Consider the following 18,164-nt stretch of genomic DNA (forward strand, 5'->3'; position numbering starts at 1 on the left):
GGAGAGTAAATTGCAAGAAAACCTAGAAAAAAACTGAAAAAAAGTGAAATAGTTTGAATGGGTTTAGCTCACATAGACTCCTGTGTTTGAATGCTTGGCCCAAAAAGAGTGACAGTATTAGGATGTACTAATATTCCACCTTGTTGGAATAAGTGTGGGCATTTTAGAGAAAGTATGTCACTTTGAGATCATATGCTCAAGTTCTAGCCATTACAATAGAGAACCTCATTCTGGATGCCTGAAGAAAGAAAGTCTCCTCCAGGTTGCCTTTGAATCAAGATAGAGAACTCTCTGCCCCTCCAACAGTGTCTGCCTGAATGCTGTCAAGCTTCCTGCCATTATAATGAACTGAACCTCTGAAGCTGTATGTTAGCCCAAATTAAATGTTTTTATTCATAAGAGTTGCCTTGGTCAAGGTGTCTTTTCACAGCAATAACACCCTAAGAGAGAAATCAAAGACAGTGAATGAGCTCCTATGTAAATTCCTATACAATAGACAAAGAGCTATGAATTGAGGGACCATACAACAAATAAGAAAGGAATTCAGAATAAAATCAAAACTGAAAGACTAGAAATAAATAATACAATAATGTCCACAAGAGGAATAATCAGTTGGTAGAAAGCCTCATCAATAGACTTATATCTCAAAAAACAGAACTTCATTTTTTAATTTTAATGAATATTTTATGTATTCACATTTCAAATGTTATCCCCTTTCCCCCTCTCCCATTCACCCTCATCCCTCTCCCTGCTTCTCTCAAGATTCTTCCACTCCCACCCACCCACTACTACCTCATCACCCTGGCATTCCCCAACTCTAGGGAAATGATCCTTCACGGGACCAAGAGCTTCTCCTCTTATTGATTCCAGACAATGCAATCCTCTGACATAGGTGCCTGAGCTGTGGGTCTCCCCTACCACATGTATTTATTGGTTGCTGTTTTAGTCTTTGAGAGCTCTGGAGAGAGGTTGGTTGACAGAGTTCTTCTTCCTATAGAGTTGCAAACCCTTTAATTCCTTCAGTTCTTTTGCTACCTCCTCCATTGGGGTCCCCATGCTCAGTCCAGTGGTTAGCTGTAAGCATCCTCATCTGTATCAGTAAGGCTCTGGCAGAGCCTCTCAGGAGACATCCATAACATGCTCCTGTCAGCAAGCATTTCATGGAATCAGCAATAGTGACTGTGTTTCGTAGCTGTATATGGGATGGCTTCCAAGATGGGGCAGTATCTGGATGGCCTTTTCTTCAGTCCCTGCTCTACACTTTGTCCCTGTATTTTCTCCTGTATTTTTTAAAATGTGGACAGATTTTATTTACCTTTCTAATTGTATTCCCATTCCCAGTTTTCCCTACATACACCAAATGCATACACTCTCCCCCTTCTTCTATGAACATGTCCAACCACCCACCCCCTCCAACCTCCCTGCCATGACATTCCCCTACACTGGGCCATTGAGCCTTGGATGTACCAAGGGCTTCTCCTCCTGCTGATGCCCAACAAGGCTATCTTCTGCTACATGTGCAGATGGAACCATGAGTCTATTCTTGTATACTTATTGGATAGTGGTTCAGACCCTAGGAGCTCTGGTTGGTTGGTATTGATGTTTTTGTGGGTTTGTAAACCCCTTCAACTTCTTCAATTCTTTCTCTAACTCTTTCATTATGGATTCCATTCTCAGTTTAATGTTTGGATGCAAGCATCCAACTCTATATTTGCCATGTTCTGGCAGAGCCTTTTGGGAGACAGCTATATCAGGTTCTGTCAGCTTGTACTTCTTGGCATCAGCAATATTGTCTGGATTTGGTGCCTGTATATGGGTTGGATCCCAGGTGGGGCAGTCTCTGGATTGCCTTTCCATCAGTGTCTGCTCCAAACTTCGTATTTGCTACCATGAGTATTTTGTTCCCCCTTCTTGAAAGGACTGAAGCATCTACTCTTTGGTCTTTCATATCCTACAGCTTCATGTGGTGTGTGGATTGTATGTTGGTTATTCCAAGCTTTGGGGCTAATATCAAATTATCACTGACTGCATGCCAACTGTGTTCTTTTGTGGTTATCTCAAACTGGATGATATTTTCTAGTTCCATCTATTTGCCTGAAATTTTATGAAGTCTTTATTTTTTAATAGCTGAGTAGTACTCTAATGTGTAAATTACCACATTTGTAGTATCTATTCCTCTGTTTAAGGAAATCTGGGTTTTTTTCCAGCTTCTGGCTATTATAAGTAAGGCTACTAAGAACATAGTGGAGCAACTTTGTTATATGTTGAAGCATTTTTGAGTATATCCAGGAGTGGTATAGCTAGGTCCTCAGGTAGGACTATGTCCGATTTTCTGAGAAACTGCCATACTGGTTTCCAGAATGGTTCCTCCAGCTTTCAATCTCACTAACAATGAAGGAATGTTCCTCTTTCTCCACATCCTTGCCAGCATCTGCTATTACCTGAATTTTTGATCTTAGCCATTTTGACTAGTGTGAAGAAACAGAATTTCTGAGCTAAGTGACAAGGTAGAGGAATTTGTATTATCCAACAGGGACAAACCACAACTAATAAAATCTGAGCAGGCTGTTAAGATATTCAGGGCACAACAAAAAGTCAGAAGCTAAGAATCATGAACATAAAAGTGTAGGCACAATTTAATGTGCTCAGTGTATTTCAAATATTGATTTCTATGCCCCCTCCTGGTTGCAATCCTCATTCTAATCTCCCGACTCAATGTTGTGTAAGCACGACTTACCATTTATTCTATAATTTGACAATAAATGCTAATTAGCCAATAACTGGGCAGGACAAAATGGTCTGGACCTCATCCCAGTCAGGGTAGGAGAATAGAGAGAGAAAAGAAGAGGGGGTTGGCCAGGAGGAAAGAGTCCATGAGAGATCACAGAAAACAAACAAAAGCAGAGAAAACTATAAAATGCAACTACCTTAGAGATTTTGTCTAGGGGAAAGCAGAATTAGTTTACAGGATTAAAATAGAGTAATGCTGCTCAGTTGTTATGTCTTTAAAGCTTGTTGTGCAAGTGTAATAGTTCCGTCTCAGTTAGGAGCCAGCCAGCCAAAAAGAGGAAAAATAGCACACTTTCAAAAAACCATTGACATGAATAATAAAAATGTTCTAAAAGTGAAGAGAATATTTACCTCAGAAAATTAGAGTAGGAAACATAATGTCTTATGTTAAAGAAGCTACTAAGGACTAATATACACTACCAACTTACTACAAACTTTCTCTCAGCTCTTAAAATGTATCATGGTTTTATTCATACATCAGACTTTAGAAGATAGAGGGATAGCAGAATATTCTGTTAGGTTTTAATGACATTGGCTCATAGTAATGGGAATATGATATCATTTAAATCTATGACTTCCAAGTTAGAAGACCATCTCTGCTTTCACTTCCTTTTTTTTACATTTATTTTATTTTATTTTATTTTCAAGATTTTATTTTCCTCTTGGTCCACCTTCCTACATTTTTACATTCCATTCCTCTCATCTCTGTACCCACTGTCTCCAAGAGGATGTCTCTACCACACCCATCCCACAAGATCAATCTCTTGAGTGGTGGGCACATCTTCTCTGACTAAACCCAGACCCGAGAACCCTATCCTGAATATGTGTTGGGGGCCTCATATCAACTGGTGTATGCTGCCTGGTTAGTGATATGCTTTCTGAGAGATCTTGGTGGTCCGGGTTAATTGAGACTGCTGGTTCTCTTACAGGTGACCCTCCTCAACAGCTTCCTCCAGCTTTTCTCTAATTCAACCACAGGAGTCAGCAGTTCTGTCCATTGTTGGGGGTAAATATCTGCATCTGACTATTTCAGCTGCTTGTTTGGTCTATTGAAGGACAGTCATGATAGGTTTCTTTTTGTGAGTGCTCAATAGTCTCAGTAATGATGTCAGGCTTTGGGGCCTTGACTTCAGCTGGATCCCACTTTGGGCCTGTCCATGGACCTTCTTGTCCTCAGACTCTTCTCCATTTCCACCCCTTCAGCTCTTTCAGAAAGGAACAATTATGGGTCAAAGCTTTGACTGTGAGATAGCAACTCCATCCCTCAGTTGATGCTCTGTCTTTCTGCTGGAGGTGGGCTCTACAAGTTCCCTCTCTACTGTAGGCCATTTTTTCCAGGGTTCCCTGCTGTGAGTCCTGAGAGTTTCCTACATCCCAGGTCTCTGGTACATTCTGGAAAGTCCTCCCAACCACCTACTTTTTGAGGGGACTCACAGAGAAGTAGGGGTGGTCTTACCTGTGCTCTCAGGTGTTTCATTACTTTGTGGAGACCAGCTCACTCCCAAAAGGGTCTGGGTAAAGAGAGTTGTAGCACAGGGTCATCTCCGGATTCAGGCAGAAACCAGAAGGATCCTGTCCCACACTATTCCCCTGCTCCAGGAAGGTTCCTCTTAGCACAAGAATTTGAGCAAGGGTGGTGGTCTCTCCAGTGCTCTCAGGTTTCAGCACTTCTGGGGAACCACCTAGCTCCCAGTGGGATCTGGGAATAAAGAGCTGTAGTACAATGTCAGATCTGGGAGCAGGCAAAAACTGGAAGTGATTGTAAGTGTTCTTAACACACAAGCACACACACACACAAACACATAAACACAAACACACAAACCACACACATACACATAGAGTCAACTGTATTAAATAAATAAAGGTGCTGTTAAGCTGTGTTGGATAATCATTTCTCCATAAAAGATATATAAAGCCAGACATTATATCTTAAGTGTATAGAATTTTATTTCTCAAATTCATGTCAACAAAGCCGAAGTAATATTTTTTAAATGTCAGATAGAAAGAAAAAATACATAGCACATAATTGTGTGAGTTAACGAAAACTTGAGGAGTTGTCAGCAAAGCTCCTCGTGTGCACAAAATGGTCCCTAAGTAGTCACTGATACATGGAAAATACTATAAAAAAGATTGTTTGTGAAAGAGTAAGAATATGCAATTATATATGTGGTCCACTGTTTTCATATGCATAACCATGTGCTGCCTACAGAAATTCTGTGAAGAACAGGTAGCTATGTTATGGTGGATAGCAATTCGCTTCCAAGGCCATGAAAAATGCTTGATTCATAAGTATATTCTCTTCATCTGACAAATTGAATTCTGTTTTTCATGGCAAGGAATATCATTCCAGCCCCATTCTTGACGTGGACTACTTAAAATAACACATTGTTCGTTCTCACTGTTGGGCTCACCTTTGTGCCAGAATCTGAAAGGGAAAAAAAAGAGAGCATCAGGGTGTTTTTTTTAAAAAAAATGTTTAAAGAGAAGAAGCAAGCCTGAGGTTGAGATTGGAGTATGTAGAGGTCAGAGTCAAGTATGCACAAATCACATGTTCTTCATCACGCACATCTGATATTTCCCATGATAACAAGGCCAATAGCACTTAATGTAATATCCATGTGATACTTAACTCATCTCCCAACACATATCCAGAAGCTACTATTTCTTGTCCCTAGGTCTACCAGGGGACAAGTAACAAATGGTGATTATTTATACACTGAAAAATGCTCTCCTTATTCTCAAGTATTAATATCATTCTCTTCCATTTTATAGCAGAACTATATTAGAGACTAGAGAACTAGCTGACCTCCAGATAATCTCCACATATCTGTCAAGAACCAATCCACTAAAACTGTAAATTCCTAGCTTTCTTCCCTGAAAATTCAGAACAATAACCTCATTCTTGTTTATTTTGAACAACAAATATTACAATAAAATAAGGGAACATAGTAAACATTTTTATAGTTTTTTATTCTATTTAATCATTGTTTTTTGCACTCCAGATTTAATCCCCATTCTGTTCCACCCTCTGACTGTTCTACATCCCATACCTCCTCCCCCACCCCCACCTGTCTCAAAGAGGATGTACCCACCACCCCACCCTCTCTCTCTGGGGCCTCAAGTCTCTTAAGGTTTAAGTGCATCTTCTCTGTCTAAACCCAGACCTGAGAGTCCTCTGCTGTCTATGTGTGGGGGCTTCACATCAGCAGGTGTATGATGCCTGGTTAGTAGTTCAGTGTCTGAGAGATCTCAGGGATCATGGTTAATTGAGTCTGCTGGTCATCTTACAGGGTCACCCTCCTCAGTTTCTTCTAGCTTTTTCCCATTTCAACCACAAGGGTCAGTGGCTTCTGTCCATTGTTGCTGTAAATATGTGCATCTGACTCTTTCAGCACTTGTTTGGTTTTTCAAAGAGCAGGCATGATAGGTTCCTTTTTGTGAGCACTTCATAGCCTCAGTAATAGTTTCAGGCTTTGCCCACCACTACTACCCCTTGATCTGGATCCCACTTTGGGTCTATCTCTGGACATTCTTTTCCGCAGGCTATTCTCTATTTTTATCCCTGCCGTTCTTTTAGACAGAATTATGGACCAGAGTTTTTTACTGTAGAATGGCAATCCCATGCCTCACTTGATGCCCTGTCTTTCTGCTTGAGGTGTGCTCTACAAGTTCCTGAACCCCACTATAGGGCCTATTTATTTAAGGTCTGTTCCTTTGAGTCCTGAAAACCTCTCAGATCCCAGGTCTCTGGTACATTCTGGAGTATCTCCCCAAACTTCTACCTCTCAAGGTTGCCAGTTTTCATGCTTTCTGCTGATCTTCACGGTTTCAGTCTTTTTTTCTCCTCTCCCCCTCCTTCTCCCCTTTCCCACACAGGTCCTTCGATTCCCTTCCTGTGATTCTGTGACTTTTTTCTTTTTTCCCTCCTGAATGGGACTGAGGCATCCTCACTTGGGATCTTTGGCTGTTAATATTTTTGAGTTCTGTGGACTATATCATCAATAATCTGTACTTTTTATTTAAAATATTCACTTATTAGTGAGTACATATTATGCATGTCATTTGGGGTCTGAGATACGTCACTTAGAATAATATTATATAGTTTCTTACATTTGCCTGAAAAATTTAAGATCTACTTGTTCTTAATAGCTGAGTGTTATTTCATTGTGTAAATGAACAACATTTTCTTTATTCATTTTTCTGTTGTGAGACAGCTAGTTTTTTCCAGCTTTTGTCTCACAAACAAGGCTAATGTGAACATAAAATGAGGCATATTTTTGGGTATATATGCAAGAATGGTATACCTGGATCTTCAGGTAAATTTTTTTCTAACTTTCTGAGGAATCTTCAGATTTATTTCCAGAGTGGTTGTATCAGTTTACAATCGCACCAGCAATGGAGGAGTGTTACTCTTTCTCCCCCTCTTCACTAGCATGTGCTATTGCCTGAAGTTTTCATCTTGGCCATTCTGATTGGAGTAAGACTGAATCTCAGGATTGTTTTGATTTGCATGTCCCTGATCACTAAGAACTTTGAGAATTTCTTTAAGTGATTTTCAGCCATTCAAGATTCCTCTGTTGTGAATTCTCTGTTTAGTTCTATATTCCATTTTTTGATTGGGGTGTTTGGTGTTTTGGTGGTTAGCTTCTTGAATTCTTTAGATATTATGCCTCTATTGGATGTGGGGTAAGTGAAGTTTGTGTTCCAGGCTGTAGGTTGCTGATTTGTCCTATTAACAATGTCCTTTGCTTACAGAAGTTTTTTTAGTTTTATTCGGTCTCATTTTTCAGTTCTTGATCTTAGAGCATGAGCCATTAGAATTCTGTTTAGGAAATTTTCCCCATTCCTATGATTTGAAGGCTCTTTCCCATTTTCTCTTCATTACATTCAGTGCATCTGGTTTTACATTGAGGTCCTTGATCCACTTAGACTTGAGCTTTATGTAAGGAGACAAGTATGGATCTATTTTAATTTTTCAACATACAGACTGCCAGTTAGATCTGCACCACTCATTTAAGATGCTTGTTCTTTTCCATTGTATATTTTTGGCACTTTTGTAAAAGATCAATGGCACTTTTATTTCTGAGTCTTTTATTCTATTCCATTGATCACTGTGTTTGTCTCTATACAAATGCCATGCAGTTTTTAGAACTATAGTTCTGTAGTATAGCTTGAGATCAGGGATGGTGATTTTCCAGCCATTTTTTTATTGCTAAGAATTGTTTTCTACATCCCTGGGATGTAGGGATGGTTTAATATAAGGAAATCCATCAACATAATCCACCATATAAACAAACTCAAAGATCAAAATCACATGGTCATCTCACTAGATACTGAAAAAGCATTTGACAAAATCTAACACCACTTCATGTTAAAAGTCCTGGAAAGAACAGGAATCCAAGGTCCATACTTAAACATAATAAAAGCAATAGACAGCAAACCAACAGCCAACATCAAACATGATGGCGAAAAACTTGAAGCAATCCCAATAAATCAGGGACTCGACAAGGCTGCCCACTCTCCCCCTACCTATTCAACATAGTACTGGAAGTCCTGGCTGGAGCAATTAGACAGCAAAAGGAGATCAAGGGGATACAAATCGGAAAGGAAGAGATAAAAACATCACTCTTTGCCGATGACATGATAGTGTACTTGGGTGACCCCAAAAATTCCACCAGGGAACTCCTACATATGATAAACAAGTTCAGCAAAGTGGCTGAATACAAAATTAACTCAAACAAATCAGGAGCCTTTCTATACTCAAAGGAAAAACAGGTGGAGAAAGAAATTAGGGAAAAGGTACCCTTCACAATCGTTACAAAAACTATGAAATACCTTGGTGTGACTCTAAATAAGCAAGTGAAGGACCTGTACAAAAAGAACTTCAAACCTCTAAAGAAAGAAATTGAGGAGGATCTCAGAAAATGGAAAGATCTCCCATGCTCATGGATTGGAAAAATCAACATCTTAAAAATGGCCATCCTACAAAAGCAATCTACAAATTCAATGCAATCCCCATCAAAATTCCAACCCAGTTCTTCATGGAATTGGAAAGATCAATGTGCAATTTTATATGGAATAACAAAAGATCGAGAATAGCGAAATCCATCCTCAACAACAAAAAAACATTTGCGGGAATCACTATCCCTGACCTCAAGCTATATTACAAGGCAATAAAAGTGCTGAAAACTGCATGGTATTGGTACAGAAATAGGCATGTGGATCAATAGAATAGAATAGAAGATCCAGAAATGAGCCCTCATGTATATGATCACCTGATTTTTCACAAAGGAGCCGTAAAAATTCAATAGAAAAAGGACAGCCTACTCAACAAATGGTGCTGGTCCAACTGGCACTCAGCATGCAAAAGAGTCAAAATAGACCCTTTCTTATCTCCTTGTACAAAGCTCAAGTGTAAGTGGATCAAAGATCTCCACATTAAAACAGATACACTGAAACTATTAGATGAGAAAGTAGGGAAAACCTTAGAACACATAGGCACAGGAGAAAATTTCCTGAACAAAACACCAATGGCTCAAGCTCTAAGGTCAAAAATTAACAAATGGGACGTAATGAGATTTCAAAGTTTCTGTAAGACTAAGGACATTGTCAAGAAAACAAAACGGCAACCAACAGAATGGGAAAAGATCTTTACCAACACCACATCAGATAGAGGCCTAATATCCAAGGTATACAAGAAACTCAAAAAGCTAGACACCAGAGAATCAAATAACCCTATTAAAAAATGGGGTACAGAGCTAAACAAAACATTCTCATTTGAGGAAGACCGAATGGCCGAGAAACATCTGAGGAAGTGCTCATCATCCTTAGCCATCAGGGAAATGCAAATCAAAACAACCCTGAGATTCCACTTCACACCAGTCAGATTGCCCAAGATCCAAAACTCAGATGACAGCAGATGCTGTTGAGGCTGCCGAGAAAGAGGAATACTTCTCCACTGTTGGTGGGGTTGCAAACTAATACAACCACTCTAGAAATCAGTCTGCCGATACCTCAGAAAATTGGATATAGTACTACGTGAAGACCCAGCTATTCCACTTCTGGGCATATACCCCAGAGATACTTTAATACACAACAAAGATATATGCACTACAATGTTCATAGCAGCTCTATTTATAATAGCCAGAAGCTGGAAAGAACCCAGATGTCCTTCAGAAGATGAATGGATAGAAAAATTGTGGTACATTTACACAATGGAATACTACTCAGCCACCAGAAACAATGATTTAACCAAATTCTTAAGAAAATGGCTGCATCTAGAGAATATCATCCTGAGTGAGATAACCCAGTCACAAAAGAACAGACATATATGCAGTCACTGATAGTGGGGTGCTAACCCCAGAGGCTTGCACTCCCCCAGAAACAACTCACAGACTGTATTAAGTCCAAGAAATAAAGAAAACAAAACAAAACAAAAAAATTTATAAAACAAGAAAACTTTGACTATTTCCATGTTACATTTTCTTTTACATGTACTTTACGCTCATTATAACTATTAAGTTTTCAATGCATACTATCAAACCTTTAAAAAAATCAAGTACTGACTAAAAAATATATTCATATAGTTTTATGTAAAAATCATTTCAAAATCTGAAATAAAAGTACTGACAAAAATGTATAATTTTAAGCAAAAAATGTTTAAAATCTGTACATTTACCTTTGTTTTGTAAAATAAAGGTTTTTTTTTAAAAAAAAGAATTGTTTTTTAATCATTAATAAATCAGGAGCTAAGAAGATAACTTTGTGGCAATTTTTGATATTTAAAAATCATTATGTTTAACCTATACACACTTTGACTATTTGACTATTTTCATAAAAACTTTGACTATTTCCATATTATGTTTGGTTTTACATGTACTTTATGCTTATGGTAATTAGTAAGATTTTTTTTCTTACTGCTTTATATTTTTTAAAAAGAGGAATACATTGACATATTTTAAAGGCATTTTGGCATAACATTATATGAACAAATTTATCAGTATTTAATTCTTTTAGAGGTTTGATAGCATGCATAGAATCTCACTAATTACCATAAGCATAAGTACATGTATGAGAGAACATAACATGGAAACAGATTTCTTATTGGGTATAGGTTAAGCATAATGATCTGTAAATACCAAAAAAAAAAAAATGACACAAGTAAATTATCTTAGCTTTTGTATTATTAATGATTTGATGTCCAGGTATAGCACACTCTGAGAGGATGCTATACATTTATTTTTTCCCAAGAAAAAGACTGGGGCCTGCTTTTACTTTTGGATTTTGTTTCTCTTGAGTTTGATATAGTCTGTGAATTGCTTCTGGGGTGTTCAGAGCTTTCTGGGGTTAGTATCCAATTAACAGTGACTGCATATTATGTCTGTTCTTTTGTGACTGGGTTACCTCACTCAGGATGATATTCTCTAGATGCATCCATTTTATTAGTAATTTCATAAAGTCAGTGTTTCTGATAGCTGAGTAGTTCTCCAATGTGTAAATATACCACAATTTTGATATCCATTCATCTAGAGAAGAACATCTGGGTTCTTTCCAGCTTCTGGCTATTATAAATAGGGCTGCTATGAACATTTTTGTGCATGTGCCTTTGTTGTATGTGGGAGCGTCGCTGGGGTATATGCCCAGAAGTGGAATAACTGGGTCTTCAGGTAGTACTATGTCGAATTTTCTGAAGAACCGGCAGACTGATTTTCAGAGTGGTTGTATCAGTTTACAACCCCACCAACAGTGGAGAAGTGTTCCTCTTTCTTCACATCCTTGCCAGCATCTGCTGTCATCTGAATTTTTGATCTTAACCATTCTGACTGGTGTAAAGTGGAATCTCAGGGTTGTTTTGATTTGCATTTCCCTGGTGACTAAGGATGTCAAGCACTTCCTTAGATGTTTCTCAGCAATTCGATATTTCTCAAATGAGAACTTTTTGTTTAGCTCAACCCCATTTTTAATAGGATTGTTTGATTCTCTGATGTTTAACTCCTTGGGTTCTTTGTATACCTTGGATATTAGGCCTCTATCTGATGTGGGGGGTGGTAAAAATCTTTTCCCAATCTGTTGGCTGCTGGTTTGCTTTCTTGACAGTGTCCTTATCCTTACAGAAACTTTGCAATCTCATTAAGCCCCATTTGTTGATTTTTGACCTTAGAGCACAAGCCATTATTGTTCTGTTTAGAAAATTTTCCCCTATGACTATGAGTTTTAAGGTTTTCCCTACTTTCTCATCTAATAGTTTCAGTATACTTGGTTTAATGTGGAGATCTTTGATCCACTTACTCTTGAGCTTTGTACAAGGAGATAAGAAAGTGTCTATTTTCATTCTTCTGCATGCTGAGTGCCAGTTGGACCAACACAATTTGTTGAAGAGGCTGTTCTTTTTTCATTGAATGTTTACGGCTCCTTTGTCAAAAATCCATTGACCTTATATGTGAGGGTTCATTTCTGGATCATCTATTCTATTCCATTGATCCACATGCCTATCTCTGTATCAGTACCATACAGTTTTCAGCACAATTGCCTTGTAATATAGCTTGAGCTCAGGGATGGTGATTCTCACAGATGTTTACTTGTTGTTGAGGATGGATTTTACTTTTATAGGTTTTTTTGTTCTTCCAGATGAAATTGAACATTGCTCTTTCCAACTCTATGAGGAATTGGGTTGGAATTTTGATGGGGATTGCATTGAATCTGTAGATTTCTTTTGGTAAGATGGCCATTTTTACAATGTTGATCCTTCCAATCCATGAGCGTGGGAGATCTTTTCATCTTCTGAGATCTTCCTCAATTTTCTTCTTCAGAAATTTGAAGTTCTTGTCATGCAGGTCCTTTACTTGCTTAGTTAGAGTCACACCAAGATATTTCATATTGTTTGTGACTATTTTAAAGGGTATATTGCCTTTGGTAAGATGGCCATTTTTACTATGTAAATTCTTCTGATCCATGAGCATGGGGGAAATCTCTCTATTTTCTGAGATTTTCAATTTTCTTCTTGAGAGTCCTGAAGTTACTGTTATACAGATATTTCACTTGTTTGCTTAGAGTTACCTCTAGATATTTTATATTAATTGTGGCCATTATGATGAGAGTTGTTTCCCTAATTTTTTTTCAGCCTGTTTATCTATTGTATAAAGGAAGGCTACTGACTTATTTGAGATAATTTTATATCCAGCCACTTTTCTGGAGTTGTTTTTCAGCTGTAAGCCTTTTCTGGTAGAATTTTTGGGGTCCCCTATGTATATTATTGTATGATCTGAAAGTAGTGATACCCTTGCTTCTTCAGGGCCAATCTGTATTCCCTTGATCTGTTCTTGTTGTCTTATTGTTCTAGCTAGAACTTTGAGTACTATATTGAATATATACAGGGAGAGTGGACATAGTGTCCCCAATTTTAGTGGAAGTGCTTCAAGTATCTCTACATTTAATTTGACATTGGCTATTTGGATTAAATTGATTTCATTATATTTAGGTATGGGCCTTAAACTCCTTATCTTTCTAATATTTTTAACATGGGTGTTGTATTTTGTAAAATGCTTTTTCTCAATCAAACTAGATTCCAGAAAACATAAGAGTTCTGTTCCCAGAAGCTATATTGGTGAAGTTATACACCACTTGTAACACCAGCTCCAAGAGACCCAACACCTGTTTAGAAGCTCCATGGATGCCCAAATACATATGGCAAAACTTACAGAGGTCTACATATATACACATAAATAAAATTGAATTAAATCCTATTTTAAGGATATAGATGAGACGTTGAATGTATAATAAAACGCATCTCTGTTTAAAGACATTGACTGGGTACTTAACCCAAACCCTAAAACAAACAGCTTCAGGACAATATACACCTCATCTCAACTGGGAAATCAATAACATGTACTCCATAGGAGTCAGGTGAAGAATAAATAAGGAAGTAAAAGTTACTCCATCCCCAGCAGTTATACCAGGAGTGAGTTATTTCAGTTTTATAACCTATAGCTTGAATGCCTTAAATTTTCGTCCTGGTAAAGGACTCTAGACTCACTTGACACTCTTATGGTAAGGTGTCTGATCGACCCACTGCCATTGTCGATGGCCAGTATCCAGGAGTCCTATAAAATAAGCATTTTGAGTCTTCAGGTTCTTTTTGAGGAAATCCTAAAAAGAAAAAAAATATATTGCTGTATGCCTGGAATAAGTGACTTTGTCCTGTTATACAATTTTTATAAAAGCTTTAAAAAATGACTTCAATGACCAAAAGATAGAGGGTTTTAATGTGCAGGAAAATACAAACAAGCAGGTAAAGGACTTTAACAAAATGGTCCAAGACCTAGAAATAAAAATGGCAAGGGGGGGGGGTGGCGGCTCACAGCCTGCACAAAGAGAGCAGAGCAGTCAGGAGCACTCTTGGTGCTGAACTGATGGATGAGACCCCACTTTTCTCTCCACTGACTACCCAGAGCATAAGTATAAGAGTGCTGCCTGGGATGGGACACTTCTACCCTCCATCTGCACCAAGAGCTATACCTAACCCACTGCTATCAGACACATAGCCTGCCCACAAAGAGCTGAGCACCCAGAAGCACTCTAAATCCTAAACCCACAGGCCCATAGGCCCACAGGAGAGACAAGCTCCAGTCAGAGACAACAAAATCAACTAGCATCACAGACAATATGGCAAGAGGCAAGCACAAAAAACTAGGCAATAGAAATCAAGAAAACCTGGAAAGATCAGAACACAGTTCTCTCATCACAGCAGGTAGTGGATATCACAACAAACCAGAAAAACAAGATTTGAAATTAAAATCATGCTTCAAGATGATGGTACAGGGCTTCAAGGAGGGCATGAATAACTCCTATAAAGAAATAGAGGAGAACACAAGGGAATAAGTACAAGCTATTAAACAGAAAATGTAAAAATGCCTTAAGGTATTACAGGAAAGCACAACGAAACAGGTGAAGGAATTAAACAGAAACAACCAGGTTATAAAAATGGAAATAAAAATAATAAAGTAAAAACAAGACAGGGAACAGCAGAGATCCAGAGACACAGTCCTGGTGAGACTGCACTGTGAGTAACCAAAATGCAGAAAGGGCTAGGCGGAGCATGTGGAAAATGAGGCACTCCGGTTGGTTCAGTGGAGCAGGAACTCTGGCATAGGAACTCGAGATAACTCAAAAAGCCCTGGTTCAAAGTCTAGACACACGGGCCCACAGTAAGACACAAGTCCTTGTCAGTGGGAGCCAGGATTTTCCCGGGAAAGGCAACATTTAAAGTTCAATTCTACAGAACCTCTTACACCTGGACCAGAGGAGGGTCTGACACATAGGCCCAGGGAGAGCACATCGAAAGTCCTCAGAGAGCAGAAAATACTGGGACATTGGGAAAAGGGCCCATTATGGCCTAGAGAAAGAGCCAGGTCCCTGCCAGTAGTACTCAGGACCTGTGGGCATAGGGCTGAGCTACCAGAAGAACCTCACAAGAACTCCCACACCTGAGCCCGAAAATCACAGATGAATCACTGCTACCAGAAATCACTGCTTGCCCAGCTAAAGCTAAACACTCATAAGCGGTTTTCTTGCTGAACCCACAGACCGTCAGGTCCACGGGAGAGACAGGTACCAATCACTGACCACAAGACCACATATAATCACAGACAACAAGATGGCAGGAAGAAAATGAACAAACTTAGGCAATGGAAACCAAGACAAGCTGGAAATATCAGAACCCAGATCTCCAACCACAGCAAGCAGGGGATTGCCAAACACTCCAGAAAAAGAAGACTCAGACCTGAAATCATACCTCAAGATGATGATGGAGATTTTTGAGAAGAGCAAGAATAACTCTCTTAAACAAGTACAAGAGGAAAACCATAAACAAATAGAAACTTTTAAAGAGGAATCACAAAAAACAATTAAAGAAATCAAAGAACTACAGGAAAACACAACAAAAGAGATAAAGGAATTGAAAATGAAAAGAGAAACAATAAAGAAAACACAAAAATAAAGAACCCTGGAGGTGGAAAACCTAAAAAAGAAATCAGGAGCCACAAATGCAACCATTTACAACAGACAAGAGATGAAAGAGAAAATCTCAGGACTGAAGACAACATTGAAAACATAGACAAAGCATTTAGAGAAGAACCAAAAACCAAAAACTTCCTAATCCAAAATGTCAAGATACACGACACAATGAGAAGACCAAACCTAAAAATAATAGGAATAGAAGAGGGCAAAGAATATCAAGGAAGAGTCACAGTAAATATCTTCAACAAAATTGTAGAAGGAAACTTTCATACACTTAAAAATGATATGATCATGAGCATAAAAGAAGCCTACAGAACTCAAAATAGAGTGGACAAGAAAAGAAATTCTTCCTGACACATAATAGTCACAATGCCAAGTATAAAAAACAAAGAAAGAATACTAAGAGCAGTAAGGGGAAAAGGTCATGTAAGATATAAAGGCAGACAAATCAGAATTACACCCGACTTCTCAACAAACACTATGAAAGCTAAAAGATCCTGGACAGACATCATACAGATCCTAAGAAAACACAAATGTCAGCCCAGGCTGCTATACCCAGCAAAACTCTCAATTACCATAAATGGAGAGAACAAGATAATCCAGAAAAAAACTAAATTTACACAATATCTGACCACAAATATAGCCCTACAAAGAATAGTAGGTGGAAAACCGAACACAAGGAGAGAAACCACATCCTAGACAAAACAAGAAAATAACTAAGCAAGAAAACCAAAAGAGGGAAGACACACAGATATATTTACCGCAAAAACAAACAAACAAAAAAGAAAAGCAGGAATCAGCAACCACTATTCCTTAATATCTGTTAACAAAAGTTGACTCAATTTCCCAAAAGAGACATAGGCTATCAAAATGGATACATAAACAGAATCCAGCATTTTGGTGCATACAGGAAAGTCATCTCAGAGACAAAGACAGACACTATCTCAGAGTAAAAAGATGAAAAAAAAAAAAAAGTCCAAGCAAACGGCTCCAAGAAACAAGCTGGAGAAGACATTCTAATATCAAAAAAGTAGATTTTCAGCCAAACGTTATCAAAAAATATAAGGAAGGACACTTTTTACTCATTACAGGGAACACATATCAGGAGGAACTCTCAATGCTTAACATATATGCGCCAATTACAAGAGCACCAATATTCATGAAAGAAGCCCTACTAAAGCTCAAGAAATACATTGCACCACACACAATAAGAGTGAGAGATTTCAACACCCCACTCTCATCAATGGACAGATCATGGAAGCATAAACTGAACAAGGACCCAGTGAAACTAACAGAGGTTATGAACCGATTGGAATTAATAGCCATCTATAGAACATTTCACCCTAAAACAAAAGAATACAACTTGTTCTCAGCAACTCACGGCACCTTCTCCAAAACTGACCATATAGTTGGTCACAAAACAAACCTCAATAGATATAAGAAGATCGAAGTACTCTCATGCATCCTATCAAATCACCATGGACTAAGGCTGGTCTTTAATAACAACAAAGACAATAAAAAACCCATAAACACATGGAAGCTGAACAATGCTCTACTAAATGATAGCATGGTCAAAGAAGAAAAAAAGAAAGAAATGCAAGACTTTCTAAAATTCAGTGACAATGAAAGCACAACATACCCAAACCTATGAGATGCAATGAAAGCATTACTAAGAGAAAACCTCAAAGCTCTGAGTGCCTCTAAAAAGAAACTGGAGAGACCATACACTAGCAACATGACAGCACAGCTGAAAGCTATAGAACAAAAGGAAGAAGATACACCCAAAAGGAGTAGACAACAAGGAATAATCAAACTCAGAGCAGAAATTGACCAAATAGAAACAAAAGAACCATTCAAAAAATCAAAAAAAAAAAAAAAAAAACCTAGAGCTGGTTCTTTGAGAACATTAACAAGATAGCTAACCCCTTAGTCAGAATAACTAGGGGACAAAGAGCGAGTATCCAAATTAACAATATCAGAAATGAAAATGGAGAAATAACAACTGGAACTGAGGAAATTCAAGAAATCGTCTTATCCTACCACAAAAGCCTATAATCAACAAAGCTGGTAAATCTGGAGGAAATGGATGAATTCATAGACAGATACCAGATACTAAAGTTAAACTAGACAAAGTAAACCACCTAAATAATCCCATTACATCTAAAGAAATAGAAGCAGTCATCAAAAGCCTCCTAACCAAAAAAAGCTTAGTACCAGATGGGTTCATTGCAGAATTCTATCAGACATTTATTGACAACCTAATATAAATACTCTCCAAACTATTCCACAAAATAGAGTCATATTAAACATTACCCAACTCATTCTTCGAAGCCAAAATAACCCTCATTTAAAAATCACAC

At 38.2% G+C, this 18,164-nt stretch overlaps 2 protein-coding genes across 3 annotated transcripts in view; both read right to left on the reverse strand.

The window, feature by feature from the left end:
* The window catches only part of LOC308418741 (C-type lectin domain family 4 member A-like), a gene marked incomplete at both ends in the record, with an annotated part of 244,876 nt that overhangs the window by 102,120 nt on the left and 124,592 nt on the right, over positions 1-18,164 (reverse strand). The window lies entirely within an intron of this gene.
* Positions 4,868-18,164, reverse strand: part of LOC308418739 (C-type lectin domain family 4 member A-like) — a 50,727-nt gene continuing 37,430 nt past the window's right edge. The window contains exons 5-6 of one of the 2 annotated variants that reach the window (XM_080914218.1): positions 13,823-13,889; positions 4,868-5,215 (exon numbers count right to left, since the gene is read on the reverse strand). In XM_080914218.1, the coding sequence (XP_080770344.1) occupies positions 5,163-5,215; positions 13,823-13,889 (120 nt within the window). In that variant the 3' untranslated portion in view covers positions 4,868-5,162. Of the gene's footprint in view, positions 5,216-13,822; positions 13,936-18,164 lie in introns of both variants that reach the window. The other variant, XM_080914217.1, reaches the window with a different exon arrangement.

This window comes from Micromys minutus (assembly GCF_963924665.1).
Source record: "Micromys minutus genome assembly, chromosome: 3".
Taxonomy (NCBI): domain Eukaryota; kingdom Metazoa; phylum Chordata; class Mammalia; order Rodentia; family Muridae; genus Micromys; species Micromys minutus.